At 55.7% G+C, this 27,843-nt stretch overlaps 11 protein-coding genes across 11 annotated transcripts; 6 read left to right on the top strand and 5 right to left on the bottom strand.

Annotated features, from left to right (window-relative positions):
- Window positions 1–3,495: 3,495 nt before the first annotated feature.
- On the bottom strand, window positions 3,496–4,577 carry LTHEOB_12381 (40s ribosomal protein s3; the record flags this gene model as incomplete). The annotated part of the gene is made up of 4 exons (XM_035509242.1): window positions 3,496–3,825; window positions 3,879–4,297; window positions 4,471–4,496; window positions 4,552–4,577. The coding sequence occupies 4 exons, from the start codon at window positions 4,575–4,577 to the stop codon at window positions 3,496–3,498; spliced, it is 801 nt and encodes a 266-aa protein (XP_035364650.1).
- Window positions 4,578–5,323: 746 nt separating this feature from the next.
- On the top strand, window positions 5,324–5,902 carry LTHEOB_12380 (Protein phosphatase protein; the record flags this gene model as incomplete). The annotated part of the gene is made up of 4 exons (XM_035509241.1): window positions 5,324–5,350; window positions 5,399–5,544; window positions 5,605–5,700; window positions 5,755–5,902. The coding sequence occupies 4 exons, from the start codon at window positions 5,324–5,326 to the stop codon at window positions 5,900–5,902; spliced, it is 417 nt and encodes a 138-aa protein (XP_035364649.1).
- Window positions 5,903–6,355: 453 nt separating this feature from the next.
- Window positions 6,356–7,795, top strand: LTHEOB_12379 (Myotubularin-related protein; the record flags this gene model as incomplete). Its single annotated transcript, XM_035509239.1, has 1 exon — window positions 6,356–7,795. One exon carries the CDS (start codon window positions 6,356–6,358, stop codon window positions 7,793–7,795), a length of 1,440 nt encoding a protein of 479 aa, XP_035364648.1.
- Window positions 7,796–8,326: 531 nt separating this feature from the next.
- LTHEOB_12378 (Glucanbeta-glucosidase) lies at window positions 8,327–10,217 on the top strand (the record flags this gene model as incomplete). The annotated part of the gene is made up of 2 exons (XM_035509238.1): window positions 8,327–8,753; window positions 8,917–10,217. The coding sequence occupies 2 exons, from the start codon at window positions 8,327–8,329 to the stop codon at window positions 10,215–10,217; spliced, it is 1,728 nt and encodes a 575-aa protein (XP_035364647.1).
- Window positions 10,218–10,563: 346 nt separating this feature from the next.
- On the bottom strand, window positions 10,564–11,113 carry LTHEOB_12377 (Methyltransferase domain-containing protein; the record flags this gene model as incomplete). The annotated part of the gene is made up of 2 exons (XM_035509237.1): window positions 10,564–10,869; window positions 10,922–11,113. 2 exons carry the CDS (start codon window positions 11,111–11,113, stop codon window positions 10,564–10,566), a joined length of 498 nt encoding a protein of 165 aa, XP_035364646.1.
- Window positions 11,114–11,748: 635 nt separating this feature from the next.
- Window positions 11,749–12,885, bottom strand: LTHEOB_12376 (Methyltransferase type 11; the record flags this gene model as incomplete). Its single annotated transcript, XM_035509236.1, has 2 exons — window positions 11,749–12,597; window positions 12,655–12,885. 2 exons carry the CDS (start codon window positions 12,883–12,885, stop codon window positions 11,749–11,751), a joined length of 1,080 nt encoding a protein of 359 aa, XP_035364645.1.
- A 201-nt stretch (window positions 12,886–13,086) lies between these two features.
- Window positions 13,087–14,918, top strand: LTHEOB_12375 (Dynactin Arp1 p62 subunit Ro2; the record flags this gene model as incomplete). Its single annotated transcript, XM_035509235.1, has 2 exons — window positions 13,087–13,394; window positions 13,448–14,918. The coding sequence occupies 2 exons, from the start codon at window positions 13,087–13,089 to the stop codon at window positions 14,916–14,918; spliced, it is 1,779 nt and encodes a 592-aa protein (XP_035364644.1).
- A 1,341-nt stretch (window positions 14,919–16,259) lies between these two features.
- LTHEOB_12374 (F-box WD repeat containing protein) lies at window positions 16,260–18,411 on the bottom strand (the record flags this gene model as incomplete). Its single annotated transcript, XM_035509234.1, has 2 exons — window positions 16,260–17,569; window positions 17,631–18,411. 2 exons carry the CDS (start codon window positions 18,409–18,411, stop codon window positions 16,260–16,262), a joined length of 2,091 nt encoding a protein of 696 aa, XP_035364643.1.
- Window positions 18,412–23,187: 4,776 nt separating this feature from the next.
- LTHEOB_12373 (40s ribosomal protein s7) lies at window positions 23,188–24,002 on the top strand (the record flags this gene model as incomplete). The annotated part of the gene is made up of 3 exons (XM_035509233.1): window positions 23,188–23,346; window positions 23,501–23,583; window positions 23,636–24,002. 3 exons carry the CDS (start codon window positions 23,188–23,190, stop codon window positions 24,000–24,002), a joined length of 609 nt encoding a protein of 202 aa, XP_035364642.1.
- Window positions 24,003–24,272: 270 nt separating this feature from the next.
- LTHEOB_12372 (Glutathione s-transferase) lies at window positions 24,273–25,167 on the bottom strand (the record flags this gene model as incomplete). The annotated part of the gene is made up of 2 exons (XM_035509232.1): window positions 24,273–24,453; window positions 24,545–25,167. 2 exons carry the CDS (start codon window positions 25,165–25,167, stop codon window positions 24,273–24,275), a joined length of 804 nt encoding a protein of 267 aa, XP_035364641.1.
- A 711-nt stretch (window positions 25,168–25,878) lies between these two features.
- On the top strand, window positions 25,879–27,651 carry LTHEOB_12371 (C-x8-c-x5-c-x3-h type zinc finger protein; the record flags this gene model as incomplete). The annotated part of the gene is made up of 5 exons (XM_035509231.1): window positions 25,879–25,968; window positions 26,101–26,590; window positions 26,718–26,805; window positions 26,856–27,549; window positions 27,601–27,651. 5 exons carry the CDS (start codon window positions 25,879–25,881, stop codon window positions 27,649–27,651), a joined length of 1,413 nt encoding a protein of 470 aa, XP_035364640.1.
- Window positions 27,652–27,843: the final 192 nt, after the last annotated feature.

Genomic DNA, 27,843 nt, shown 5'->3' with positions numbered 1-27,843 from the left:
CACAGGCTGCACTGCATAAAAGGGGAAGCCAAAGCTTTGCCGAAGGGGCGAGACCGTCAGAATGATCCTCCCATCTTAGACGCCTGATCCTCACGCGGATCTTCCACATCCCCGAAAACTCCACGGCTGATGAGTGAACGCCTCATGTTCCCTCGTCCTTCTGTTTTTCTTGGCGACGAGTTCTGCGCTCAACATTCCAGCATTGCTTCTTTGGGATGTAGTGGTCTATTGACTGCTATGTATAGTAACCGAAACCCACCTTTCCAGACGCGGTCGGACCTGCAAATCACAACCCCACGGGCGGGAGAACGTCTGGAGCAAAGAGCAATCGCATCATCGCCTTACAAAAAACCTCTCTTATCATCCTTGTTCCTAGTGGCGGCGCTTATCCACATCTCGACTGCACGTGCGATAGCGGGTAACCGACGTCACGTTTTCGGTTGATCGTTATTTACCCGCGCCGCCAAGCGCGTCGACCGGTGTGCTTAGATCCATCTTCGCCCTTGTTCAACAACACGAGCTCGACGCGCGTCTCTGTCGTCTTGTCGCACCTGCGCCAATACTCGGCCTGCACAGCCGCTGCCCGCGGCATCCTTTTCAGCTCTCGCAGTCTTCTCTACAAGGAAAGGATTGCTGCGCTGAGCTGCGCTGTTCGGATCGCGCTTTCCAGTACCCTGGGTGCGGCCAAGCGTGCGGTACGCCGAGTCTTCCGAACAACACTCTTTGGGGAAATGGAGCTCGGGTCCATGCTCGCACGGTGCAGTCTTTTCGAATGGTCTGGCCCCCCGCGCAGGATTCAAACCATTGGCGGCTGTCTGCATGTCAATAAAGATGCAATACACCATTTCAATCGGCGACGGGGATGTTTCATCGAGGGTGATTGGTGGCAGCGGATATTTGCGGCTGACGCACCCTCCCGCACCGTGCTTCTCAAGGGAGAAGGTGTCCCAGGATGTGGCTGCCGTAAGCCCGAGATGCCTGTGCTTTCGTAGAACGCCTGAGTGCGTTGGACAATGTTTCGGATAGTAGCCTTCATGACCGCCTTGACCTGTTTCTAGAGGCGCTTTGGACCTGTGCTATCGTGGCAGATAGCTGTGGCGGAGGCGCGACCAGTGCTGGGAGCGAAAAGTGAGCATTGCGGGCTCCTCGGGCGTCGCAGGCTTGAGACGGTGGCCACTTGCGCCTTGGCGTCTCGTCCTTGGTCTGCTTGCCAAAGCTTCGCTGCTGTTTGCTGCTGGGCTGCTTCAAGATGTGTTGTCAATGATGGACAGTCCTGTCCAGAAATGCATGCCGTGCTAGCCCGCCCTCACTATGCCGGTGCTGCTAAGTCGATCCTTTCTATCCACTGTAATTGTGGAAGCTCAGCATCTGAATCACTTGATGATATCATACTCAACAAGTGCTTTCCGTCAAGGGTACTTCAGGCCCATCCCTCAGCAAAAACAAGCGCAAGCGGCCAGTCTTGTTGTTAGAACTTCCGAAGGTTGGCAAACATATATTCGGCTACAGTAATGCAGTTCAGAGCCATACTGGACTTGTCAAATATGTAGGTTGAGGTTTTCTATTGAATTGGGGCCGGTAACGGCGCTGGCCGTTCTCGTGAAGGTCAATCGAGCTTGGATCCCTCCCAGATGACTCTCGTGGAAGACACATGATATCATGTCGCGGGATAAAGCAAATCATGGATGTGATTGTCTCTTTATAAAGAGCAAGTATTCGACTCTCTTTTACTCGAGGATGCTAATTTGCGGTGCGTAGCAACCGAGGAATCAGCACCTGTCACTAGGCGGTCTTGTTACCGCCATGTTTGACTTTCGTTGGAAGGAAGGGATGTAGAAGATGAAGACGCGAAGTGCTCATCACTCTTGCATCTTAGTGATCAGCATAACAAGACACGACCACAGCACTGCATCGTGTAGCAAGTACAGCGAACAGTAGGAAATGACGGTACTGGAGAACGCAACACTCGCTACTCCTAACCGAGTCTGGCGTTTAGATGAAGTGACGGGACCAACAGCAGTTGCTGGCTGTGGATTGTGGTATCAACTCGGCACATATAGTGTGCTTAGTATACTGGTGGATGACCCCGCAGCCGTGTTCACTCATGCAGAGGCTTTATGGAGACAATCACTTCCGTCCTCCACGGGGCCAATTCAGGGACCAGGGGACGTGCAGGAACGCTCATAACATTTCAAATAACATTGAACAGAACAAATTCCACTCGAACCAACAGCAACTTGCAAAGATTCAAGTCGAACAAGCCTCTCAAAACTGGTGCCGGTTCTTCCTCGGTTCACATCCAGCCACTCCTCGAACTGTATACATGCGGGATACAATAGCCAGAGCACTATATGATAGCATATACAGCACTTTCTAACGATGCTAAGCATGTGCATCATGGGGCGAATGTGATGACTGTCCAGGTGCTGCTGCAAAGCACGGGGCGCGGGAAAAGTGCGAACGTTGTGGGCGCGATCGTTGATGAACATTTGCCATGAGTGTTTGATGCGCTAGTGGTCGTCCTGGTGGATCCGGAACTTCAGATTGATGCTGCGAGAACACTTTATTAGAAACCCCAGCCCGTCGGAGGTTTGCTCTAGCCGATCCTTAATCATCGCGATCTGTTCTGCAATGATCGTCCTCCAACATCTGCAGACTTTTAGCAGTAGAAGGGTGACTTTGAGAAGAGCAATGATTTGCGACCAGTGGCTCACTCACATAATATAGCGCGGCCTATATAGTCAAAGTAAGCGAGGGACAAGGACGGAGGTTACTGTGCTCAGACCAACCGCTCGCATAGCTATAGCGGGATGTCAGAAACGTCTGGCGTAACATCAAGCATAACCAAAGCCGCTTGAAAACGACCATCACAATGTGCGTCGAAACATTTGAGTTGCGATCGTTTGACAGTGCTGATCGACGCCATGCTAAGGTTTTCCAGTTTATACTAAGCCGTGTGTAATTTAGAGCGAGTGGAATCGATAGTCGATTCTGTAGAAACAAGCACGGACATGTAATGCTCGACATAGTTAGCACCTCAGACGTTTCTTAATGTGACAGATGAGGGCGAATCTTGCGTCGGTTAACCTAGAAATCCATTGGCCCTTTACCGTGTGTTTTCTAAAACGCCAGCTCAACGAAAACACTCAGCGGCCAACACTGTCCGCAAGCTGCCTTGATCGATTACACCTATTCAAGGTAACGGGGCCGTTGACCTTGTTAATGGCTGGCATTCGGCAGGGTGGACATCAATTTTCGAACGGCACACGGCAAATGCAATCTGACTTTGAACGTTGAAAGAGAATTCAAGCATGAAATCATTTGCTTGGCTGAAATCTTTTCCATTCACCCATGGTCCGTAAGTCTGAAAAGCCATTATTTTTGTTGGCTCACAGGAAATAATCAGATGACTCCGTGACCAAACGTCGTGAAATGCAGAAAATCGACCTCCCCATACGCGCTTCCTTGACCACCCGGTCTCCTTTTTGAACAATCTTACTCCTGAGCGGCGAACTCAGCAGGAGCCTCCTGGCCCTCCTGCTCGGCCTGCTCGGCCAGCCTCTGCTGCTCAGCGGCCTGCTGAGCGGCAATAGCCTTGGCGCCGTAGTCCTGGGACATGGGCTGGACGATAGGCTGCTCCTCCTTGGGCTCGATGATGGTGACGGAGTCAGGGAGAGACTTCTGGGGGCCGGCCTTGCCCTCGGGGTCAGAGCCGCGCATGATCTTGACCTTGATACCAAGGACACCCTGGCGGAGAAGGACGTGGCGGGTGGCGGTGTCGATGAAGTCCTGGGCGGGCTGGCCGGAGTGGATCATGAAGCCATCCTGCGTTTTGTTAGAAAAGTGGTACCAGTGACTCCAAGTTGGCTTAAACGTACAGTGAACTTCATGGACTTGGCACGGGCGGCCCTGAGCTTGCCGGAGACGACAACCTCGCAACCCTTGGCGCCAGACTCCATGATGAAGCGCAGGACACCGTAGCATGCCCTCCTGACGGCAAGACCGTTGAGGAGCTTGTACCTCAGGGACTCGCACTGAGCGACAGCGGACAGACCACGGTTGGAGACCTTGGCGGCGTAGAGGGAGACGGAGTTCTCGGGGAACTTGAAGCGCTTCTGGATGAGGGAGGTGAGCTCGCGGATGCGGCGACCCTGCTCACCAAGAACCTCCTGGGTGTGGGTGGCGCGGATGATGATGTCGGTGACGGTGGGCGTGACGCGGACCTCGACGCCAGAGTAACCCTCCTCAGCGAGCTCGCGCTGGAAGAACTCGTTCAGCTCGGCGTAGAAGACACCATCTGTACCGCTGCTTGTCAGCATCGATTGCCCAGCCGCCAATTCATGTGTCGATGATTCCAACGCCCCGCGCACACACGGGTGCGCCCAGCAGTCGAATTCCTTGCGCACGCCAGCGCGCCATTTCCTCCATCCGGCAAAAGCAATCAACGAGCGAACGAAATTGGGAGCGTACCAGCGACGAACTTTCTCCTCTTGGAACTGTGGAATCGTTAGCGAGAGCGTTGGTGGTGGTGACGGGCGTGCAGCAACATACATCTGAGCACCAGCGGCGGCGGCCATTTTGACTGTATGGACTGAGGATGATTCTACACCTGGGGGTAGAATCTAGGCTATGGGGGTCGGTCGGGTTGTCGTCCGTAGGTGGAGAGTCGCGGCGTCGAGGTTCACAAAACCAATTTTGGGCGGAGGTTAGAATGCTGGTGTGCGAGCAGCCGATGGTCAGTGCGCGCGCTTGCCATGCCGCGCCGAGGATTACCCATTTGGAGCTCCCACAAAGTCGTTGCCGCAAGATCCAGTTCTAATGCGCAGCCCCGCGAGTGCAACACATGTGGTCGCAAATGGAATTAGCGAATGATGCGCCATGAGCGCCATGTTGCTCGCGTGAGCTACCTCATCGTCGCTGCGGCTTCTTTATTTGCATGTGTGATGGCCACGTCCTAGGCCGTACGTGTGACCGGTCTGGAAAGGGCAAGCCGGCCAGGACTAGTGGGCGTGCGCCCAGCGCAGTTTGCACTGTTTGCCCAAGGCCCGCGTCACAAGGGGCCGTATCGATATCACAGGTCGGCGCCGCGTCGAGTCTTGGCCCGACGAGCGCGGGCTATGCTGTCATTTGCCCGCTTCCAACCATCACCCCGGACTGCTCTTGAGGCGAAGAACCGCGCCATACCTCGACTGCTGCAGGCTGACACTTATCGTTACGAAGCTCCACGCCAGACTCTCCCGCACCCTCGTTTCTTTGACAAGCTCAGCGCCCATACCGCCCTGCTTGTTCATGTAGTGGGGCTACCGCCTTTTGCACTCCCACCATGGACAGCAGAATCCGCGTCTCCAAGGTATGTCGACAGCCCCCGCATCCTCGGCATATGCTAATCGTAGCTCAGGTCGACAATGTCGCTTGTTGGCGGGTGGGCCGCGGCATCGACGGGACACTCCACTTGCAGCTGCATCACCTCGTTTTCAGATACCCTGGCCCGGGCCAACCCGCTGACGGCTCCGCAGCCACACCCGCCCAGCGACCCAAGGAGATGTGGGTTGCGTATCCTATGATCTCGCGCTGTTCATACCGACCATCACCGTTGATGCACAGCCCGCCCGCAATCCGCGTGCAGTGCCGCGACTTCACCTTTTTCTCCCTCCATTTCCGCAAAGAATCAGATGCGCGCGATGTCTACGATACCATAAGGTGCCTTACTTGCAAGGTTGGAAATGTGGAGAAGCTGTACGCCTTCTCTTTCAGGTCTCCCGAGCCCGAGAGAGCCATCGGCGGGTGGAAGATCTACGACCCAAGGCAGGAATTCAAGCGTCTGGGTATCAGCGCAAAGGACACGGACAAAGGGTGGAGGATAACAGATATCAATCACGACTACCAGGCAAGAGGCATCTAAACGGCTTGTTACGGTGCTGGAGAACTGATGTTGCTACAGTATTCCCCGACTTATCCTTCAGTGTTGGCGGTACCCTCAGTCATTTCGGACATGACGTTAAAATACGCCCGAGACTTCCGTTCGCGAGCGAGAATACCAGCCCTGGTGTACCTGCATCCGATAAACAACTGTTCTATCACGAGAAGCTCTCAGCCGCTGCCGGGACTCCAGCGTAAACGCAACCCTCAAGACGAGAAGCTGATCGCCGCTATCTTCGCGACATCGAGACCAAATGGCGAAGTCTGGCAATCTGACTCCCTCCAACCCTCACCTACGTCTACACCAAAGCCGTCAGGTAGCCCGGAACCAAGCACCGACAATCTCCCAGCCACCAGCGGTGAGAGTTCATTCGTGGTAGCTGCGGAGGACGAGATGTTATCGAATGCTACTCAACAGCCCATTAGCGTTGGACGAATGTATGGCGCACAACAGAAGAACTTGATTGTGGATGCCCGGCCAAGGCTAAACGCGACGGTCAACTCTGCAATTGGGAAAGGTTCTGAAGATATGGCTCATTACGGAGCGGCTACAAAGGCGTATCTGGGCATTGCTAACATTCACGTAATGCGCAACTCGCTCAACAAGATTGTGGATGCCTTGAAGCACGCCGACGTGTCGACTGTGCCGCCAAACCGAGAACAACTGGCTAGGAGTGGATGGCTGGAGCACATTATCGGGATCATGGATGGAGCGAGGATATGCACAAAGGCAATTGCTATCGATCATTCTCATGTCCTTATCCACTGCTCAGACGGCTGGGATCGCACGAGCCAGCTTAGTGCACTGGCCCAACTGTGCCTGGACCCTTATTATCGTACGTTGGAGGGTTTCATTGTCCTGGTCGAGAAGGACTGGCTTTCCTTTGGGCATCAGTTCCGGCAGCGCTCTGGCCTTTTGAACAGCGATAAATGGTTCGAGATCGAAAATGAGCGCATTGGAGGCAGCGACGCTGGCACCCCTGGCGCAGGAGGAGCCAATGCATTCGAGAATGCCCTGCTGAGCGCCAAAGGGTTCTTTGGCAATAAGAAAAATGACAGTAGGGAGTCGCTGGCTGAATCGGAGGGCGACGTCAGAGTCGACTCTCCAAGCCCGAGGTCGAATGGATCCAAACCTCCGGACAAGGTTCAGGTCACCAAGACGGATGAAGTCAGCCCTGTATTCCATCAATTCTTGGATGCAACCTACCAGCTCCTCTACCAGAATCCAACGCGGTTCGAGTTCAACGAGCGTTTCTTGAGGCGCTTGCTCTACCATGTCTACTCTTGCCAATATGGCACGTTTCTTTTCGACAACGAGAAAGAACGTGTCGACTACAAAGCTTACGAGCGGACCCAAAGCGTGTGGGACTTCTTCCTTGCTCGCAAGAAAATGTTCTTGAACGACAAGTATGACCCGGAGGTGGATGATCGGGTCCGGGGCAAGGAGCGCATCTTCTTACCCGATATTACGAAAGTAAGGTGGTGGGCAGAGGCTTTTGGCCGCAAGGATGAAGAACTCAATGGCACCGGACCTGTGCTCCCGCCACAGAGTGCCCCAGTTCTATACGGAGTCGAGAGTGCGAACCCGGCGACGGGGGCGACGGTAAGACAGGAGCTTAGCGCCAACGAGAGCTCGTTTAACGGAGAGCCCGAAATGTCGGCAAGCTTTTCAAACTTGTCGATAGGACGAGCCAGCCCGACTCCGAGTCGCAGCCCGAGCAGGGGCCCCAGCCCCAGCAGAGGCCCTAGTCCTGGCGCTGGTCCTGGTCCTGGTCCTGGCCGGGAAGCGACGCTGAGCGCAGTTGCACCGAAGCAAATGGAGCTTGGAGCACATTCTCACAGGGACGCAGCAGCAGCTCTGCATACGATGCAATGAACGGTTTAGAGCAAGGAGTTTCGGGGTTCGGAGGCATGGTTGGCGCCTATGGGTACCGTGTGGTGCTTGTCTATTTCAAAGCGTTGGTTTTTTGTTTGGCTTGGAGGCCACATACAAGACTCACTCAATTCAGCATTTCCGTGTTAGCAATTTTGACGTCCTATGGGCTTTTTGTCGTTTCCTTGCACTTGCATTAAATAGCGCCGAGATGCAGCCATGACCCTTGCAACGAGCTGTAAGACGCAGCTGAACGTCTATCCACTACGTCACTCACGGCTCGACCTCCGTCGGGTCTCAACGCGTGAGTTGGGGCTGTGCTGCATTTGATCATCAATCAGAGTAGACCAAAACAGAACCTGCGATGCACGTACCTGCAGGCCGCCTTCCGCGGATCTTCAACGCCAATGCCGTGCTTCCGCTCGCTGTCAGGTTTTAGTCGCTTTAGGCTTACAATAAGTCCATGACCGCTTCCCTCACTTTTCCACCTTTCTTCTCTTCCACCAAGCCTGTCGACCTCCAAACTCGCACGTGATGGACAAGTACCTTAGCAGAGCAAAGTCCAAACTCCAGGACAAGCTTCAACCCTTTCTCAATGACTCCTCGGACAGCCAACATCACCACCACGGACCTCCGCCCATACCGCCGAAACCTCTGATCCCGCTCACGTCCCAGCAAACAGACCGCCCCTCATCCATCACCCGCGTCACGCCTCTCGACGTCCTGCGCTACCGCTACCAGCACGGCGCCAACCTGGGTTCCATCTATGTGCTCGAGAAATGGTTGTTCCCCGGCATGTTCCCCGGATCGTGCTCCGGGCACGGAAAGAGCAGTGAGCTGGCGGCGGTGAAGGCGAACGTCGAGGAGTTGGGCATGGACGGAGCGAGGGAAAAGTTTGAGAGGCACTGGGCAAACGCAGTGACGGATGCGGACCTGGACTGGTTGGTCGGAAAAGCGAAATGTGAGTTTCTTTCCATTACTCGTTGTCTTTCCTCCGCTGCAAATCTGCATTTACGAGCTACCAATTTAATGCACTCAATTTTCTTTACTTTCTTCATCTCTTTCAGCGTTCCCACAATGACCTATATGCAACGGAGGTCCCCACGCTAATACCGTTCCACCAGGCAACACCATCCGTCTGCCCATCGGCTACTTCACCCTCGGGCCCGCCTTCCTCGACTCGCCATCAGACCCGTTCCACCGCTACAGCCCCGTCTACGCCAACGCCTGGGCGTCCGTCCGCAAGCTGGTCTCGCGGCTGCGCGCGCGGGGCATCGGAACGCTGCTGGACCTGCACGGCCTGCCGGGCGGGGCGAACGGGTGCGACCACAGCGGCACCGACACGGGGCGCGCCGAGCACTGGAAGTCGGGCGCGTGCCGGGCGCACTCGACGCGCGCGCTGGCGTGGATCGCCGAGCAGGTGCGCGACGACGCGGCGCTGCGCGAGGGCGTCGTCGGCCTGCAGCTCGTCAACGAGGCCGAGTGGGGCGCAAAGGGCCTGTGGGACTGGTACGACGGCGTCGTGCGCGCCGTCGCGGCCGTCGACCCAGCGCTGCCGCTGTACGTGAGCGACGCGTGGGATCTGGGCAAGGCGGTCGACTGGGCGGCCGGCGCGAACAAGGTCGGCGTCGGGGCCAGGGTGGCGCCGGTGGTGGTGGACACGCATCTGTACTGGTGCTTTGCGGACAAGCACAAGAAGATGAGCCCGGAGGAGGTGCTGCGCGATGCGAGGGGGAAGCTGGCCCAGCTCGACGCGAAGGAGGGGGATGTGCTGAAGAACGGCGCGGTGGCGGCGGTGGTGGGGGAGTACAGCTGCGTCTTGAGCGAGGATACGTGGAAGAAGGGCGGGCAGCAGAAGAGCAGGGATGAGTGGGTGAGGGAGTTCGGACAGGCGCTAAGCGGGCGGCTCCAACAAAAGGCCATGGGCAGTCACTTTTGGACGTACAAGATGTCGTGGATGCCTGGAGGCGAATGGGGCTTCAAGGCATGCACGGAGAAGGGCGCCATCACACCGCATTGGACTCTGACCATGTCGGCGGAGGACGTCCATCAGAGGCTTGAAGTGGCGCAGGCGCAGAAAGACGAGCGGTTTGGGAAGACGTTTGCACAGCATTGCGAGTACTGGGACAAAACTTCTCCAGGAACGCCGTTCGAGCACTGGCGGTATGAGCAAGGGTGGAAGCAGGGCTTCGACGATGCCGCCGCCTTCTTTGGCATGCGCGTCAATGGTGCATATGGGGATTTGGCGACGTTAGGAGACGGTGGTGCAGGTGGGGGGATTGGCGGTGACAAGATTGGGAATTTGGAGGTTTGGGTGCGTAGGAGGTTGATCGAGAGCGGTATGGGTGGTCCATATGTGTGGGAGTATGAGCAGGGTCTGAGGAAAGGTGTCGGTGAGTTCTGTGAGCTTGCAGGTGGCCTGTAAAGGCTTCTCTGAAAGACCTGTCACAGTCTCGAGAATCAAGTTGGCCCATGATGACTTCATAGAGAAACGAAAAGGAAAAAAACATAGAAAATTTAAATGATATCCAACAGTCTGCTCGACATCGTGTGGTACTTGCAGACAAGCATGTATAGGAAACTTGTCCAAGTTCAAAATGATTTAATGTAAAGCGAGTACGACTTTGAACTAAAAAGTATGTGAATTGTAAGGCTAGTAATACTCCTGATATGCAAATTTAGCCATGGATGCTGTAGGAACTGCTGGAAATGTTTGATAGTACAGTCGTTGGTGAACAGATGTGTCATGACCATCACACCACATGCTACTGTCACCGTCCCATCAGCATGCCCACCACCGTAACTGCTGCGCTAAAGCTCCAGCCCACTGCGAGTCTCTCTAGCGACTTGATGATCTGAGCTGTGGAGCTGATAGCCTCGTTGTAGCCCTCAACAAATGGTACCTTTGCCTTGCTTCCCCAAAACCCGGCAACATGTGAGCGTGTGAGCAGTGTATTGGCGATATTTCCCGCATTAAGTCCGATGGAGAGCCATGGCGACGAGGAAGGGTGCGAAGACTCGCCCGGACGGACAGCGGTGTAGAGGAGGAATGAGGAAGTAAGAAGAGAGGTGAGGGCCTGGAACTTGTCATTAGTCGTCGGCAAGTCCAGAAACTAAAAAGGGTCTTACCGTTACAAGAGCATTTCCTTGGGTCGTGCGAGTCTTGTGCAGCTGCTCTGCGGCGGTTGCAGAGTATTCTGCTGCCTTCTCTGACTGTTTCTCGTACTGCTTCAGGGCCTTGATGGAGACGAAGCAGAAATAGAGCGTGTATGCGCTTCCAGCCGCTTGCACGAGGTGGATGACTGGGAGTACCTTGTCCATGGTAGATGCTTGTTCTTGGCTCTCGGAATAGGAGTGTGAGTAGGGACGGGACACTGGCGTGCGCCACGTCGAAAAAGTATAGAATCAAGCAATGACGTAGCCGCAATGAGCTTGGCACGGGCGGGGCGTAGGGCTGAGATTGGCACAGGGGTCCAAGGGCCTTCTTCGAACGCCTCTTCTCTCATTGGACGTTTCCCTAACCCATGCTTCCTCGTGTAACGCGGGGATCTGATTTCTAGAAGGTGATTTATCCTCTTTCTCTTGTGAAGAAGAGAAGTCCTCAGACATGAACGCCAAATGTAGACAGGTTGCTCCTTGTCTTCTTCGACGATTTTCATCACTCTAATATATTCTACAAACAGACAACCTTTAGCGACCCCTTCTCACCCCTGAGATTGGAAGAGAAATTTGCATGCGGGAAGCGGGAGATTACTTGGCTGCATAGGTGTGTCGATCGAACAGCCTTTGCTTCAACTGTTGGACCTATTATGGCTGCATTTTTCTGCCTCTATTGGCAATGTGCATGTAACTGACTTCTCAGAAGTTCGTCAGTTTCCAGGCGTTTTTGACCTCAATGATGAGGGCATGTCTCTTCTTCCGCTCTTCTTGTATTCAGAGAATCAGGAAAAGAGGAATCACTTCTTCTCTCCCTTGCCACCCTCGCTCTCAAGAATATCCTTGATGCTGACCATACCGCTTCCTCGGGGAAGAGGCTGCGATTGATTCGGGCCTTCCTTCCAGCCGATCATGTAGATGAGCCTGAAAGTTGCCGGCAGAGTACCTTCCGCGTCTTCGTTTCCATGGAGAGCTCTGTAGATACCCTCAGCAGCTAAGAGCACATCCCTCCTGATCGGACCCATTTCGCGGCCCAGCACTGCATTGTTTTCTCCCATTGCCTGAAGATCGGTCATGAGCGCAAAGATATTCGGGTAGTCCACAATAATGTCGTCAACATCGACCGTGAGAAGCTTGAAACCCGCACCCTGCAGTAAGCCGCCAACATCTCGAACGTCAGCAAGCGGAGAGGTCCGCGTGCTAACACCACCCCGTCGATCCAGCTCTGCAAGCTGCAAGCTCGTTCGCAGCTCAAAGAGACTGTCTCCACCAAGCATCACGCCCAGGAATGGAGCATCCGGCTTCAAAATGTTGTTTATCTGCCTCAAGACCGAAGGCAGGTCGTTTATCCAATGAAGAGACAGGCTGCTGAGCACGGCATCGAAGGATTCGGGCTCGAATGGTAGACTCTCCTCGTCAGTCAGAACTTGACGAGTCATCTTTATCTCATTGTTGAAAGGCTGGTCGGCATCGCGGTAGAGCATGGTCGGTGATGAGTCGACAGCGATCAGTTCTCCAATGCGGGTAGAGAGCGGCTCGCTGACAGGTTTCATAGAGGTACTGTCAGGGTCTGGCTGCGTAAGAATGCGACCGATGTTGCAAGCGTTCGCGCCCAGGTCTAGTACGCGGTCGAAGCGACGGTTGATGTCCTATACGGAGCAGCGTAAGTATAGTTAGGGTGTAGAGACGGCTGGTGATTGGTGTACCAGAAGACGCTCGCATAATCTGAATGCCGTCTCATCCCTCAGATAGTCGACTTGCCTGCTCTTCTCGGTATTGGCGGCGGCGCGCTCCCTCTGTAGCACCTTGGTACGACGATTGAAGACCTCGAAAGTCGGCGCGCCAGGTGCTTGCACGGCGTAGCAGCGCCGGGCAGCGAAGCGTACCCTGCGTGCACCCGGGGGAGGGATCAGACTTCGGACGGAGAATGGCCTCATTATGGATAAGTTAGAGGGTATGTTAGCCCCAGGGTGGAGGCCAATGGAGAGAACAAGGGGGTGGTGAAGGTGCGCAGCTCATGACGCAGTGGAAAGAAATGGCCGGTGACAGCGGGGAAAGGGTCCAAGCTCCGACTGCGACGCGGATTCTGGCCGCGTTCGCGTCGGCCTCGACTGCACAACTCCAACACACCGCCCGCCATGGCTCAGGCCTTCCCCTACACTTTCTACTCGTGTCCTTGTGTCGACACCTCGACTCCGAGCTCTCGCGTGCGTGACAAGCGCTCCTCGCAGTATTCAACCCACACCAAGGAAGAAGAAGACCGCACCTTCGACCCACGCAATCCTCGCTCCAACTTCTCTCTGTATCCGCTCGAGCACCTGTTGTACTGCGAAGACTGTCACCAGATACGCTGTCCACGATGCGTCAGCGAAGAGGTCATCACCTGGTTCTGCCCCAGCTGCTTGTTTGAGGTTCCCAGCAGCAATATCCGGAGCGATGGAAACAGGTACATTGGAGAGATCCCGTGCACGCCAACTTCAACTGACAAAATCCATGTAGATGTATGCGAAGTTGCTACAACTGCCCTATCTGCACCGCTCCCATGATTGTAAACTCTCTAGACTCAGAGAACGAAAAGCATGTCCGCCTCGGTGAAGACGGTGAGGCAGTCCAGCCGCCCGGTCCTTTCTATCTATCATGTCCATACTGCCAATGGAGCACACTCGAGATTGGCGTCGAGTTCGAGAAACCCAACAACATCTCCGGTCAACTGGCTCGTCTTGCAAACGGAGGAAAGACGGTGCCTACGCTTCGAGAGCGGGAAAAGGCCCGCGACAAGCGCAAAGAGGCCGAAGAAAACGGAAAGAAGCACGACGATGAGGAAGATGACGGTATACCAGACGAGGACTTGCCCATGGACCACGATATACGCTTTTCGAACTTGAGCGCTTTCTACAAGTCCCAGCTGCAAACCGACACAATGGGAGGCGGGTACGGCGATTATGGTTACGGCTCATCAAGCACCTTGTCGCGCATCATGAGCATGTACAGCGGCAGCGGTGCCAAGAAGTCGAAGAAGGACAGACCTTCAGCTATGAGAGAAGCTTTCGGGTCCGATGAGGGTTTCCAAGTCCACAATCGCTCTTCGGAAGACGAGATCATAAGACGCATGCGGGAAGTTGGTTGGGAAGGGACCATCAGCCCGGACCAGCGTCAAAGCCAGATCCATGCCGACGTACGCTTCGCAGCTGACCTGCGGCCCGTCCCTACCCTTCTCCGCACCAAACGTGCCAAGCGATGCAGAACATGCCGACACATCCTAGCCAGACCGGAGACAAAGATTTCAAGCTCACGCTACAAGATCAAGCTGCTGGCTCTCAACAACATCCCGCAAATCTCGCTGAAGGCACTACCACGCCAGGCCGAAACGGCCGTCCCCGGCATAACTGCGCCAGTTGCCTTCGACTACAACAAGCTCCAGCCGTTCATGGCAAATCACTTCATTCTCACCATCCGCAATCCGCTGTTCGACCCCATCCACGTGACCCTAGCCACGCCGGCCATCACACCCGGCCGGATCCAAAGCAAAGTCACCGTCCTTTGCCCGGAGTTCGAAGTGGGCGCCAACACGGACGTGTGGGACGAGGCGCTGACGGGGCCCGGCGCAACGCAGAAAAAGTCGCAGGCGCCCTCGTCGATAGAGCTGGGCGCCTCTAACCCGGCCACGCAGGCCGAGGCCGGCAAGGTCTGGGAGCGCGGCCGCAACTGGACGAGCGTCGTACTCGAGGTCGTGCCCGACAAGGCCGACCCGGCCGACCTCGACGGCGGCCTCGACGAGGACGAGGACGTCCTCGAGATCCCCATGTTCGTGCGCATCGAGTACGAGACGGACGTCACGGGCGACGACATCAAGGAGAAGGACCGCGAAAAGGGCAAAGAGTCCGGCGCCGACGGCAGGGTCAAGCGCGAGGAGGCCTTTTGGTGCCTCCTCGGCGCCGGACGCATCGGCGAGTTGCCTAAGCTGGGTTGATGAAGTCAAAGGAAGAAAAAGAAGATATATCATCCACGTTACACTTCTTAGATGGAGGACCGTTGCATGTGCTGTGGTTGATAGAGAGAGACCGGTCGAAGCTAGTTCGCGTCATGATACCCCTGCTAAGTAATGAAGATCGATGCCCGTTCCTGCCTCAACGTTTGGCACTCTTCCAGAACCCAGCCGACCGTCGCCCTGAAAAGTGGATACTTTAGTCGCCCGAACGCCGAACTATCTGCTATTCCCACCCCTACCGGAGAGACTGAACCCTTGTCCTTCCTTTTCTTTGCCCTTCCACTCCATCCCAGCTTGCTGGATTGGCCACAGCGCAACGGGGTTTCTGCGATCCTTAGAAGCATTCTCGTGGCATTGGAATAACTGCCTGGTTGTCGTCAGCTAAGCCAGGGTTCTCCTACGTGAGAATATGCCTGGATCTGTTCTACGTGCATTCGTCTCCGCTGGTCTGTTGCGACATTAATTGGAACACGTGACGTATCACCTCCGCCCTGCAGCTTCACCTCCACCTCCACTCCCACCTCCCTGGATTCTTATCGAAGCTTATTCACTGGTATGGCAACTCAACTCTACGAGTGGTTGGCTGCTGGCGAGGGATTAACCTCAGCATATTTCTTAATTAGGAAAGAGCAGCTAGACCCAGCGGAGGTGGGAGTGGAGCTGCAGGGCGGAGGTGGTACGTAACACTAGGGCGATCACATGTAGTCTGCACTCCGAATCATCCTTTTCTCTGTTCAAAAGAGAAATGGACGTGCTGCTTGAAGAAGCGAATATAGTTTAATTCCAGTACTTGGCAGTAATAAATAACAGAACATTAATTTGTGTAATATTGACACAACTTGAAGTGAATTATAAAGCACGAAAGGACACGGACACAAAGGAAATCTAGTGACCACCGACACAATTTGGGTATACGTGGGGGGATAGACGAACCTGGCACCGGCTTCCTAATCCTGCCATTTCTGGAGCCCACCCTAGGAGATAAGAAACACGGAAAGTAGCTTTAAGTTACCCTACTTGATACCCAAATACAACGAAAGAAAAAGCAAGTGGTAGAAGTCATGGAATCAAGGAAATAAATCGAATAGTAGATTGGAGAGAAATTGGAAAAAATGAAATCGAATGTGTTGGCCAACGAATGCAGCTGATTCCCCTCTATCTTGAAGAAACTTTTGGCTCGTCCCAGTTCCTACATTACTCCACTGAAAATGAATAAACAGCCCTCGTGAAACACCATGCTTGAGGAGACGTTGAAGATGAAGTGAAAAAAAAAATAAAAAAAAATGTCGAAAAAAAAACGCCATTTAACCAGCGGTAATCACTTCACCGGCGAGCGCCAGCCAAAACCTCTACATCCTTAATGCCATACCCGAAGTCAAGTAATAGCGCCCTGCCATCTTGGCTAGTTGCCACGATTCTCCGGTAGTCACTCTTGGCGCTCAGGATCCAGCTGGTCGTCCAGTTGTCATAAACCGAAATATCCTCGCCGGTCTCGTAGTCGTACACCCGTATGCTCTGATCGTAGCTACCTGAGAGCACTCGTTTGTTGGGAGTGTCGAGGAAGAGAGAACGCACCAAACCGGTGTGGCCAGTGTACTTCTTGACAACCTGTCCGGTGTTGATATCAAACTTGTAGACAGTCTGGTCATTGCCCCCGGCGAGGACGTATTTGGCATCATCGCTGAACTCGACAGCGGCAAGACCTCGATCACCGCTCCTCAGTTCCTTGACGAAAGCCTTGGTCTTGATGTTCCAGAGCATTGCGGCACCGTCGCCACTAGCAGAGACAAGAAGGTCGCCACGCATCTGCACGGCGTTGACAGGACCTCGGTGGCCGCGAAGCTGCTTCAGTAGCTCGCCGGTATTGCGATCCCAAATACAGATAGAGTTGTCCTTACTGCAGGAGATGATGTACCTGCTGTCAAAGCACACATCAAGAACACCGGCTTCGTGGGCATTGAGACGCCACTTGGGTTCCCAAGTCTTGATATCCCAGACGATGCAGGAGCTGTCCGAGGATCCGGTGACGACGATCTCATCGTCAAACTGCAAGCACAAGATGCTGGCCGAGTGATAGAAGGCGGGCTGGTGGTAAATGGCATGGCCCTCGGGGGTGCCGTTGACCGAAGGGATGTTACTCTCGGTGTACTGACGCTTGATGTCCAGAGCTGGGGGGGTGTTGGGCTGCGGGCGGGCCTCGGGCCCGCCAATCACCTTCAGGCATTTGTAAGTGTTCAAGTCCCAAACGCGGATGGTGCGATCGCGAGAGCCGGTGATGATCTTGTTTTCATCGAACTGACAGCAGTATACACTGTCGGTGTGGCCATTGAAGTAGACAGCAGCCGGGTGCGAAGACCTCCACCGGCGCTCAATTGTCTTCCGGATCTGATACATCAACTTCCAGTCCTGGTAGGGTTGTGTGGTGCCGGTGCCAACACCACCCATTTGGAGTGGTGGAGGTTCGACGTGGATCTGTTGTTCATACTGGCGGTTGAAGACAACACGCCACACATGGCGGGACTGGGCGGGCTCCCTCCAGCCACGCGACACACGCTCGCAAATGGCGAGGGACGAGGCATCGAGGAACGTGAAGACGTGCTCGGACAGTTCGCGGGGGAATCGTTGGACGAAGTCTGGCAGATTGCGTTAGCATGGGTGATAATAATCTGAGCAAAATTGCAGGGGGAGAGGTACCCATCCGCGGCGGCTGTGCCACCAGCTGGCCCTGGTCATCTCCGATAACACTATCCGTTTCAGACATCTGACCACATGGTGAGACCTTGGAGCGGCTGCGGGAGTGCAGGCTGAGGTTCATGGCGTTGAGCTGATTGGCCGAATCGCGGGCGGCCTGGCCGGTGTTGTGGTCAATGTAGGGCGGGCCCAGCGACGGTGGCGGCAGAGGATTCCAGCGGTCGTTTGCGGGACCCGAGACGGCAGGGCGACGGAACTTCTTCAACGAGCGACGGGCGCTGGCCCAGCGCTTGGGACCCTGGTGTTTGCTGGAGGGGACGGTTTGTGAGGGCTGAAGAGGAGAGGAGGAGGCGAGCGACTCGACGTCGGCGTCCGAAGGGGGATTGGCGAACGACGGCGAACGCTGTGGGCGCATGTCGACGGTAGCTTCCTGGCTGCGGCTGGGTCCGGCGGAAGGAGCGGGTGCGCTCTGGCTCTGGCTTTGGCCGCGGCGATGGATGAGGTCGCGGACGGTGCTGAGGGCGAGCTCGATGTTGTGCAGCGTCGACTGACGGCGGTGGCTCTCCTGGCGGTGGGTATCGTGCGACAGCTTTGCCTCCTTCTCAGGGCCGGCATGGTGCGCGTGGCGCCATGCAGAGGCTTCAGCCTCGACGTCGTGAGGCCCAAAGACCTGGCTCTGCGTGCGCTTGGGCGGGCGCGGGATCTGGTTGTCGGGCTCGGGGTCGGCGGCGGGATGGGCGGACTTGGGGCGGAAGGAGAGGGTGGACCGCCTGCGCTGGACCATGGCGTATAAGTAGTACGAGAGCTGGGGGCGGCCCGGGCTCTCGAATGAGTGACTGAGGGCGAGGTGGATGCGAAAGGAAGGAGCGCTGGAACGGGTGGTCGAAGGAACGGCGCGGAGGCGAGAGGGCGCCGGGCTCGCGGGGCCGGGCGTGGCAGGGTGGGACTGGGAGAAGGGACAGAGGGCAGCGAGCGTGAGGAGTTGGCAGGCAAGTGGTTTTATTGTGGGCGAGGGCGGTGGGTGCAGGTCGTAGTGTGATGGTGAGGAGCCGTAGGGCAAGGCCAGCCAGCGATCGCTTCCGCAGCGCTCGCACACCCCGGCCCTGGGCGCCCCCTTCCGGCCGCCACCTCTAGCCCGTCCTGCCCGCGCGAAACTCGCTACGGGGCACGTCATGCACCCGCCGGAAGCAGAGCCTTCACCAAAGCCCGCTCTTCTGTGCGCAGCACCACCTGCGTGCAGCCCTCAGCCGCGCCCGCGCCACTGCCACGCCGTCCGCCGCTCACCGCCCGCCCCGACGAGCTGGCCTTCTCTCCGCCCCCATGGCCAGCCTCGGCCCGACTCGACCTGCGCAACCACGCCTTTCTGCCCGGCTCCCAGTCGCCGGCTGACGCTCAGTCGCGGGCCACCGCCTGCCCCCGGGCCCCGTGTCGTTCGCCAATCTGTGCCTGCTCTTGCCCTCAACGAGCCTGATCTGCTCAGCCTCCGCATGGCCGGCGTTTCCGCTTTGGGCACTGCGCTGGAATGCAATCAGAGACGGGCAACGTTGCCTTTCATGGCATTCTTGCGATTAGCTGCCTGCAATTTTCCGTGGTGCTGCCTCATGACCGCTCCCTCATTTCCCGCGCTGCCCTCCCTGTCTTCCACTGGCGAGCGCCATGGGACTATCCTCTCATGGGCCCGCTCCGTCCCGATGGGGAAAGAAGCGATGCCCACCACGGTAGCACCGCACGCCAGCCCGTCTAGCTCCCAATCTGCGGGGTATGAGCTGACAAAAGATGTAAAGCCTCATTTTGACACCTCGGCCTTGGAGCCGATGTTCGGATGCGGCCAAGTCTCCACCTTGGCCCTCGATGACGCCCTTCCGATTGCACCGACCCCACAATCCTTGGAGCCAATTTGGACTGCACAATACATTCGAACATATATACATCAGGACAACCTTGCACTCTTCGACTTTCTTCCGCCGCCGCCCTCGGCTGTCTTCCTCTTGCTCGCCCCTTCAGCATGTCCTGGCACATTGTCAGCTTCTCTCTCTACACACTTCCCAATCATACACACCTTTAGTATCTGCGGGCGCAGGCCTCAAGTCTGCGAACTTCGCCCGGCGATACAACTCGTCCTCAGCGTCTACCAAGTTGCGCTCATGCCGTTCAACGAATTTAGCGTCCTGGTCATTATGAAACTCTACTTGTTCTTCCCCCATCGGATAGAGCAGCCCCCCTATTAGCCAAGCGTGATGTTGTTGTAAGAGTTGACTGTCAGTCCGGCTGGGCTTGATTTTGAGCTCTTCTATTGCATCCTTCAACGTGTCCCGGAGTTTGCGAATTGAAGGTCGCCCGTCTGCATTCCAGTCAAGGCACTGACGGAGTATGTCGGCCAGTTTATGTTCCATGTCACCCTGTAGTGGTCGAGGCTTGTACCATTGTTTTTCAGCTGCGGCGTTGTCTTCCCAATGATTCCGGTCATGCGTGGCGGTGTTGCGGAGGAGCCAGCTGGGCTTCCAGTGCTCCAGCTCCCACAAATAGACCCAGTTGGGTCCCTTGAATGATGAGTCATAATTATTGCGCCCATTTTTAGACGGATCGTCCGTGGCCAAGGGGTCATCCTTATACTTAAGAGTCAACTTCTTCCAAATCTTTTCGCTGTCGCGCTTGGGTGGTAAGTCAGCCAAATCTCTGTCATCGCTACTCTCATCGCTGCTCTCATCCGCTTGATATTGTTGCCGATCACAAGCCCAAAAACCTGGCGTTCTACCTTGCCAAAGTTCAAAGATTGTTGCGGCAATTGCGTATACATTGGTGCGGTCCGAGAGCTTACGTGCGAAAGGCACGCCGATGGGAAGATGGTGGTATTGCTCCTGAAAAAATGGATTAGGATCCGATAACATAGAAACTGCCACTTCGAATCATGTGGGCTTCTTACCGGTGCCATGTAATAAAACGTCCCAACTCCAGTGTAATATTCGGGATTATACGGATCGTCAGGATAAGCCTCAATGGCAAGCCCCATATCTCCTAGACAAGGAGTCGGATACTACATTTGATAGTACTGCTGCGTTAGCAAGGGATCTTCCGTGCTGGGGTCATTAAGCGTTCTATTTCTTACCATATCCCATCTTTCCACCTTGTCTTGTGACGGCTCATCCAGGAAAATATTGCCAAATTTGATGTCTCGATGCACAATGGGAATCCATCCATCCTTCCTGCCTCCTGTCTTTTCCATCTCTTCCGCAGGAGGTTCGTTCTCTTCCCCACCCCACCATCCACAGTCCAGGGCTAAGCATGCCTCCGCCAATGAAAGAAAGGCGTAGAAGATAAAATCGAGCGGAATATCATAGTCATGACACGGATCCCGTTCGATCTTAGCTAGTATACCCAAATTGATGCCTTCCATGTAGGGTAGGTAGAGCCTCCATCGTCGTTGGCGGAGATTGATTCGGTGACCGCGTGAGCTTATGAGGTATGGACACGGTGGCTTGATCTTCTTTAGGTGCTCTTGGATCGAAATTTCTTTTGGCAAGCCGTCGCGCCAGTTGAACGGGTCGGTCCACCCAAAGTAGTCCGTCCCCCGCCACTCCTCCTTAACGGCGACTTTCTGCGGCGCAGGTATCGTCAGATCCATATCCAGCAACTTTTCGCACTGTGCATTGCAGATCGCTCGCACTACGCCTGAACGACGACAATAGATGATACTAGTGGATGGCGGAAATCACTTACATCCAGGACCCTGTCCGCTTCGTCAACTTTGTGCCACAACGCCACTTTCCCAAATCCTCCCGCTCCAAGCATTCTCCGATATTCCCATTTCCCACAGCTATGATCCAACACCTCCTGGCCATTCTGCGCCTCGATTGGGGCATCTTTCATTCTCGCATAGCCGATCGCGTCCGTTATATTACGCTCAGGATCATTTCCAGTCATGCGACCTGCCGGATGAAGCCTGTGGTAATGTGGAAATTGGGCTGCCCATGAAGAATAATCGTAGTTGCCGGTTGGATCGTTTCCGCCGTTGATGGATCCGTCGCGAGGCGCTGGTGGAAGGGGGATATAGGCTAGGTTGGGCCAGCGTCTGGCATGCGAGCGGTCGGTTCTCAAATCAGTGTTTTCCTGACGGAGATTGGCGAGCTGGCTTTCAAGGTCCGCGATGCGGGCGGTTTTCGCGGAGGCTGGGGCCGGCGAGTCCTTATCTGGATCACTGCCGGTTGGTTCATTTCCTGGGGCCTCTTCCTCCGGAGCGTTGACGGTTGAAGTCTGTTTTTCAGTCTCTTCTCCTTCAGTTTCCTCTTGCCCCTCAGTATTTTGTCCCTCGGTCTCTTGTCCCTCTGTCTCTTGTTCTGCGGTCTCTTCTTCAGTCTCATCTGGGGGTGGTATGTAGTTCGTGGGATCTTTCTTGAAATCTTCTCGCAATTTTTGGTTCTCAGTCCCCCCCTTGCCACTTTTATAGGAGGGCGGTAAGCGATGTGGAAGTGGCCATGTGAACTCGTGTTCCCCTGCGCGATTGTATTGAAGTTTTTCGTCTTGAGTGAGTACAGTATACCATAGAAATTTAAGACAGCGCTTGATTTCCTCTATTATCCCGTCAGATGATTGAAGAGTCTATAGGTGGGCTTTCTGTAGTAGCGAACTTACCTCCGGTCCATTTGGGTCTTTCTTTTTTTACGTGACTGCCGTGTTCCTCGACGAAACGCCCGATGCTGGTAGACAAAAGCTTTTCCTTTGCCATGGTGATTTGCTGTTGATGGTCGTCTGGAGGTGAGTACAGTCTGCTGATGAGGCGTGGAAGGCAGAGAGAAAGCTGTCTACCAGAAGTTAAAAACCGGGTAAGTCGATTGGCATGGTCGATGACGGATCGGCTTTGCTGACGGAACGCTCTTTGTTGTGAGTTTGCCTAGAAGCATTGCTGGACATTTGCGCCGGAAATGAGTCTTTCGAACAAAAGGACAAAGGCACTGTAGCTGACAGCTGATGGGACCACGGTATAACGTTATGGGTTAAGCGCACAGACATTGGCATAATCTCACAAAGCAGAAACAAATGAATGAAGGAAAGTCGTGGCAATTTCTTGAAGCGGCTGCCTGGACACTGTGGATGAATGGACATTGATTGCTTGCCCTTTGAATTCAGTGCCAAGCTGCGCACGATCGTCGTTTGCAGACTCCATTGTTCCGTGAAGTCTGTTGCTTGCTTGGAGTGACAGAAAGAAGTGGCGATCTCCCACGAAAGGAGTCCAGTACACTGGATCACCCCATAGAGAGTGCATTATTTGGGAAGGTTTCGGGCTAATGGTGGCCGAAGAAATATTCAATGAACCACTAATAGGTCGGCGGATTTGCGAAGAGTGAGTTACACGAAGTGGCAGCTGGTCCGGGAGCAGATCTGCCAGGTAGGCTTGGCACCTATGGTGGAACGGGCGGCATGGCGCGGCCGGGCCGACAATGATCCGCGTCATCGGCACAATCGCTCTCGTGAAATCGACAGCGCGCAAAACTTCAACTGCGACGCGAGACGACCTCCCTCTTTCGACCCGACCGCTCCTCCCGTCGAACAACAATCCGCAACCATGTCGGCCGCCCTGAACAAGATCGCTCCCAACAGCCCCTCGAGGCAGAGCCCCTCCGAGATCGAGACCAGCATTGCCAATGCTCTCTACGACCTCGAGCAGAACATCCCGGACATGAAGGCCTCTCTGCGCCCTCTCCAGTTCGTGTCCGCCCGCGAGGTAAGATGAGACCGCGCGCACCCGCGCCTCGCGACGCATTCGCACACGCACTCCGGATCTCGTCGAGCTGTGGCCAGACAAGACATATCGGAACAATTCGAAGAGGCGGTGGGCACTGGGCGGCAACATTTTGCTGACACCAGGACTCTTATAGATTGAGGTTGGCCACGGCAGGAAGGCGGTCGTCATCTTCGTGCCCGTTCCCCTTCTCCAGGGCTGGCACAAGGTCCAGCAGCGGTGAGCACTCTCGTCCTGTCCATCACGCCTCCCGGTACTGATCACCCCGCAGCCTGACCCGCGAGCTCGAGAAGAAGTTCTCTGACCGCCACGTCCTGATCGTTGCTTCCCGCCGCATCCTTCCCCGCCCCAAGCGCTCCAACCGCTCGCGCTCCAACCAGACCCAGAAGCGTCCCCGCTCCCGCACTCTGACCGCTGTCCACGACGCCATCCTCCACGACCTCGTCTACCCCGTCGAGATCGTCGGCAAGCGCGTCCGCACCAGGGAGGACGGCTCCAAGGTCCTCAAGATCATCCTCGACGAGAAGGAGCGCGGCGGTGTCGACTACAGGCTCGACACCTACTCTGAGGTCTACAAGCGCCTCACTGGCAAGGGTGTCAACTTCGAGTTCCCCCAGAGCAACGTCTCTGAGTACTAGAGGATGAAGGGAGTTGATGGTCTCAGCATGCTGAATGTATGATGGAGCATCATTTCAAAAAAGGGCCGTTCTTCCGGAAAACAGGGTCTGGTTCGGATAGTCTTCTGGGAGTTCATCGCACGCCACGCCGTGCTAGGATACCAATGGTCAAAAGTTTACCACTAGGCGGTCCAAATCGTGTTTCCATGCCAAGATGTGACGAGCAAGTACTTGTGGATTTAGGCATAGCTATTATATACCCACTATAATGCCTAAGCGACGTGTTTGCACTCACTCGCGGTCTAGCTCAGGGTAGTGTCGGTAGAGACCCATGGAGTACTTCAGGCGCCTGTCACTGGCAAGGTACTCCTTCAGACCCTTCTCTTCCTTGATACCGGCATAGAACTTCTCTAGCAGCAGAGGAAATTCGCTTTTCCGTGCCGCAAGCTCCTTGGGGAAGGCAAAGAACAGGCTGCAGACGTCAGTCATGTCGTTCTGTATTCACATGCACTTTGGGATGGCTGGTAGATTGTCCGGCGCACAACAGGTCACCCAGAACTTACCCATCAACAACTTGCCAGAGTGTCGTATCCGCATGAGACAGCTTATCACCGACGAGATACTTGCCCTGGCCCAGTTCTTCGTTGCCCTTCAGCGTGCGCTCAAAGTAACTGAAGAACTTTGGGATTCTGGTCTCGCGGAAGTCGTTCGCTCGCTGCTTGGCCGCATCCTTCTGGTCCTCGTAGTACAGCGACACGGCAATGGGGTGGTGCGAGTCATGGGCCTCGTTGCTCAGGTCGAGGGCGGTCAGCATGTGCTGGTTGGCGTGCAGGGCGTCGGCCTCGTCGGCGGGCGCCAGGCCGAGCTTGGCGGCGAGGTACTGAACGATGTTGGGCGTCTGCGAGATGACCAGGGCCTTGCCGTCCCTGCCGGCGCCCGGCACGCGCAGCGCGGGCGGCGCGAAGGCGGGCGGGTTGCCGTCGGCATCGCCGGTGCTGGTGGCCGAGCACGCCGCCAGCACGCGCGCGTAGCCCTCGTCGCCCTTCTCCTTGGCCACGTCGCTGTACGGCGCGCCCGCCGCCTCGAGCACCAGCCGGATGTACTCGCCCCGGCCCGGGATGCTCGGGTGGTAGAGCAGCTCGTAGGTCGGCTGCGTGCGCTGACGCTTGGCTTCCGGTGCGGGCATTGCGGATGCGGCGGGGTTGTGTCGGCGGCGAGAGCACGCGTGGGAGGATGTGAAGGTGCGAGTGAAGCTGGGGTATGCAGCAATGAAGCTTGGGAATGTGTTTGGAGAGCAATTGGCCTTGCGGACAGTGGTGGTAGGAAGGAAGACGTAAGGATGCACGGAATGGAGGGGCGGCTTTGTACTTGCAGGATAGGACGAGACGGTGACAGGTGATTGCGGAGTGGGGACGGTTATATTTACACGGCGTGACGTCAAGCGGGCGGATTGCAGAGACGTTGCGTTCCGTCCCGAGTGGGACAGGACGCGATGGAGCATGCTGTGGGCTGGGGGCGGCGGGGACAGAGAGCTCTCTGCCCACACGGCGCTGACTGAGCGGGTAGGGCTTACACACGGGGGGCAGACCAGCGCTGCAGCCTGTGGCCCCGCACCGGTGACAGCTCAGCTGGCGTTGGCCTTGTGAATGTCAATAATTAAACAGTTGTGGGTGCTCCAGACACGATCCCCGGGCCGTGAGTCGCGGGGCTTGCGGTGGTGCTGTGATTTACAGTCTTAGCGCTCCCACGGACGGCTCCTGCGCGCGCGTCGTTTCACCTAACTCTGGAAATTCAATTAAGCTTGTCAACCTAGCCACTTCCCGACCCAACACACCACCATCGCTCACCCGCTACCGCGCGCCCGCGAGTGTCAGCCTTTACGGCTCCAGCCGCCAGCATGAACGGCTACGATTCCATCCTTCCCGCTCTAGAGCAGAAGCTCGAGTCTTTTCGCCGCTCCGACCAGGAGCGTGATGCTCTCTTACAGGTACGCTGCGACGCTGCAGTGCACAGCACACGCCTGGCAGCCTTCATGCCTTGCCGTTTGCACGCCGCTCGACGGCTCTGCTTGCCGCTGAAAATATCCCCCGTCTTCTGTGCACCGCTGACGGTCTTGCAGGAAATCGTGCGCCAGTATGAGCAGCTTAAAATGGCATTCAACGAGAAGTGCGGCGACTTCGACAACGAGGTACAAGCGCGTAGATATTGGCAGCAGCAGTTCTCCGAAGCCAGCCGAGTCCTTGCTATGACCCGCCAGCAAGCAGACAATTCGCCCTTCGTTCTAGCCTTAATCGACGGCGACGGTGCCGTCTTCACCGAGGCCCTACTGCGCGCTGGCGCCGACGGCGGCTCCGATGCCGCCCACAAACTTCACAGTGAAATAAGGAACCACATATTGGATGTTTATGAGGGCAGCGCCGGCAGCTGGTCTATCATGGTGCATATCTATGCCAACCTCGAAGGCTTAAGCAGGAAGTTAGCCTCGGTAGGCATCATCAAATCGCCCCAGGAGCTGCATGTTTTCGCCCGTGCCTTTAGCTTGCACCAGCCGCTGTTCAATTTCATCGACGTCGGCAGCGGCAAGGAGAGGGCCGACCACAAGATTAAAGGTACGTCTGCCTGATCCAACTCCTTCGCTGCAAATCCAGGCTACTTGTCGCACTGCGGGGTGGCTTTCAGCTGATCGGAGGCCACCCCGCCCTCCCTTGGCCTTGGGCAGTACTGACAAACCACCAGAAATGATGCGTGTGTTCATCTCCAACATTCAGTGCAAGCACATAGTTTTTGGCGGATGCCACGATAATGGTTATCTTCCTAACCTTGAGTATGCATCACACTCGCCCGGTAGATGCAATACTGACGGGCTTGCTGCAGTCCTTACAAGCACGATCCCACACTCGCCAACCGTATTACCCTGTTGGAAACCACGCCTGCGACGGCTGGCTTTATTTCGCTTAAGTTCAAGACTGTGAACTTCACCTCCGTCTTCAGATCGGATGAGCTTCCAGAAACTCGTCCGATGGTGCAACCTCTGCCACCTGCTCCGGTCAAAACAGTTTCTCCCGTGCAAACCGTTGTTTCCCCGCAATCGGCCACGTCTCCGTCTAGTAATGGACTTCGCAGCGGAACACCTGTCACGACGTCGTCTTCGTGGGCTACGGTTGGAAAGTCGGGAATGACCAGCAAGAGCATCTCGATCGCGCCTGCGAAGCCGAAGGAGAAGAAGTTTGTTTATCTCAACGCCTATGACCAGCGTGTCGACGAGAAGCTCGCCAAGGTTGAGCGTGGTGCTCTAGAGCGGTTCCACGCCAAGATCGCAAAGCAGAAGATGTGCAACGAATACCATTTGAAGGGCGCCTGCACCTTAGGTCCTAGTTGTCCGTACGGCCACGGCGAGAAGCTCAGCCCCGTGGATCGTCTCGCTTTGCAGCACAAAGCCAGGAATATTCCGTGCACTTTCCTGAGCGATTGCCGTGAGGTCAACTGCTACTATGGCCACAATTGTCCTTACGATGAATGTACCCGTGGTGACAACTGCTACTTTTCCATGACACACGACATGGATAGGGTAAGCCATCTCCACTTCTGCTGCGATGGCACATGCTGATTCCATGGACAGGTTCCAAGGATGAAAATGTTCGAAGACGGTACTATCGACATCCTCAATTAAACGCACCGACAGATCTAACGTGGCGGATTTTACGCTTTTGCTCGTCGGGTCCAGGAGCTCAGCCACCAGTAAAAAGTTGACAAATGGTGGGGATCTGCATGCCCGCATTACCACCGCATGACCTGGACGGTCCGTTGGGCCGCCAGGGCTGAGCACTAACAAAAATATCGCTTTACGGCTACTTTCCCTATT

Source organism: Lasiodiplodia theobromae, assembly GCF_012971845.1.
Source record: "Lasiodiplodia theobromae strain AM2As chromosome Unknown scaffold_62, whole genome shotgun sequence".
Lineage (NCBI taxonomy): Eukaryota > Fungi > Ascomycota > Dothideomycetes > Botryosphaeriales > Botryosphaeriaceae > Lasiodiplodia > Lasiodiplodia theobromae.
Note: the sequence above shows the minus strand (reverse complement) of the source record. Positions and strands in the feature narration are given on the sequence as shown.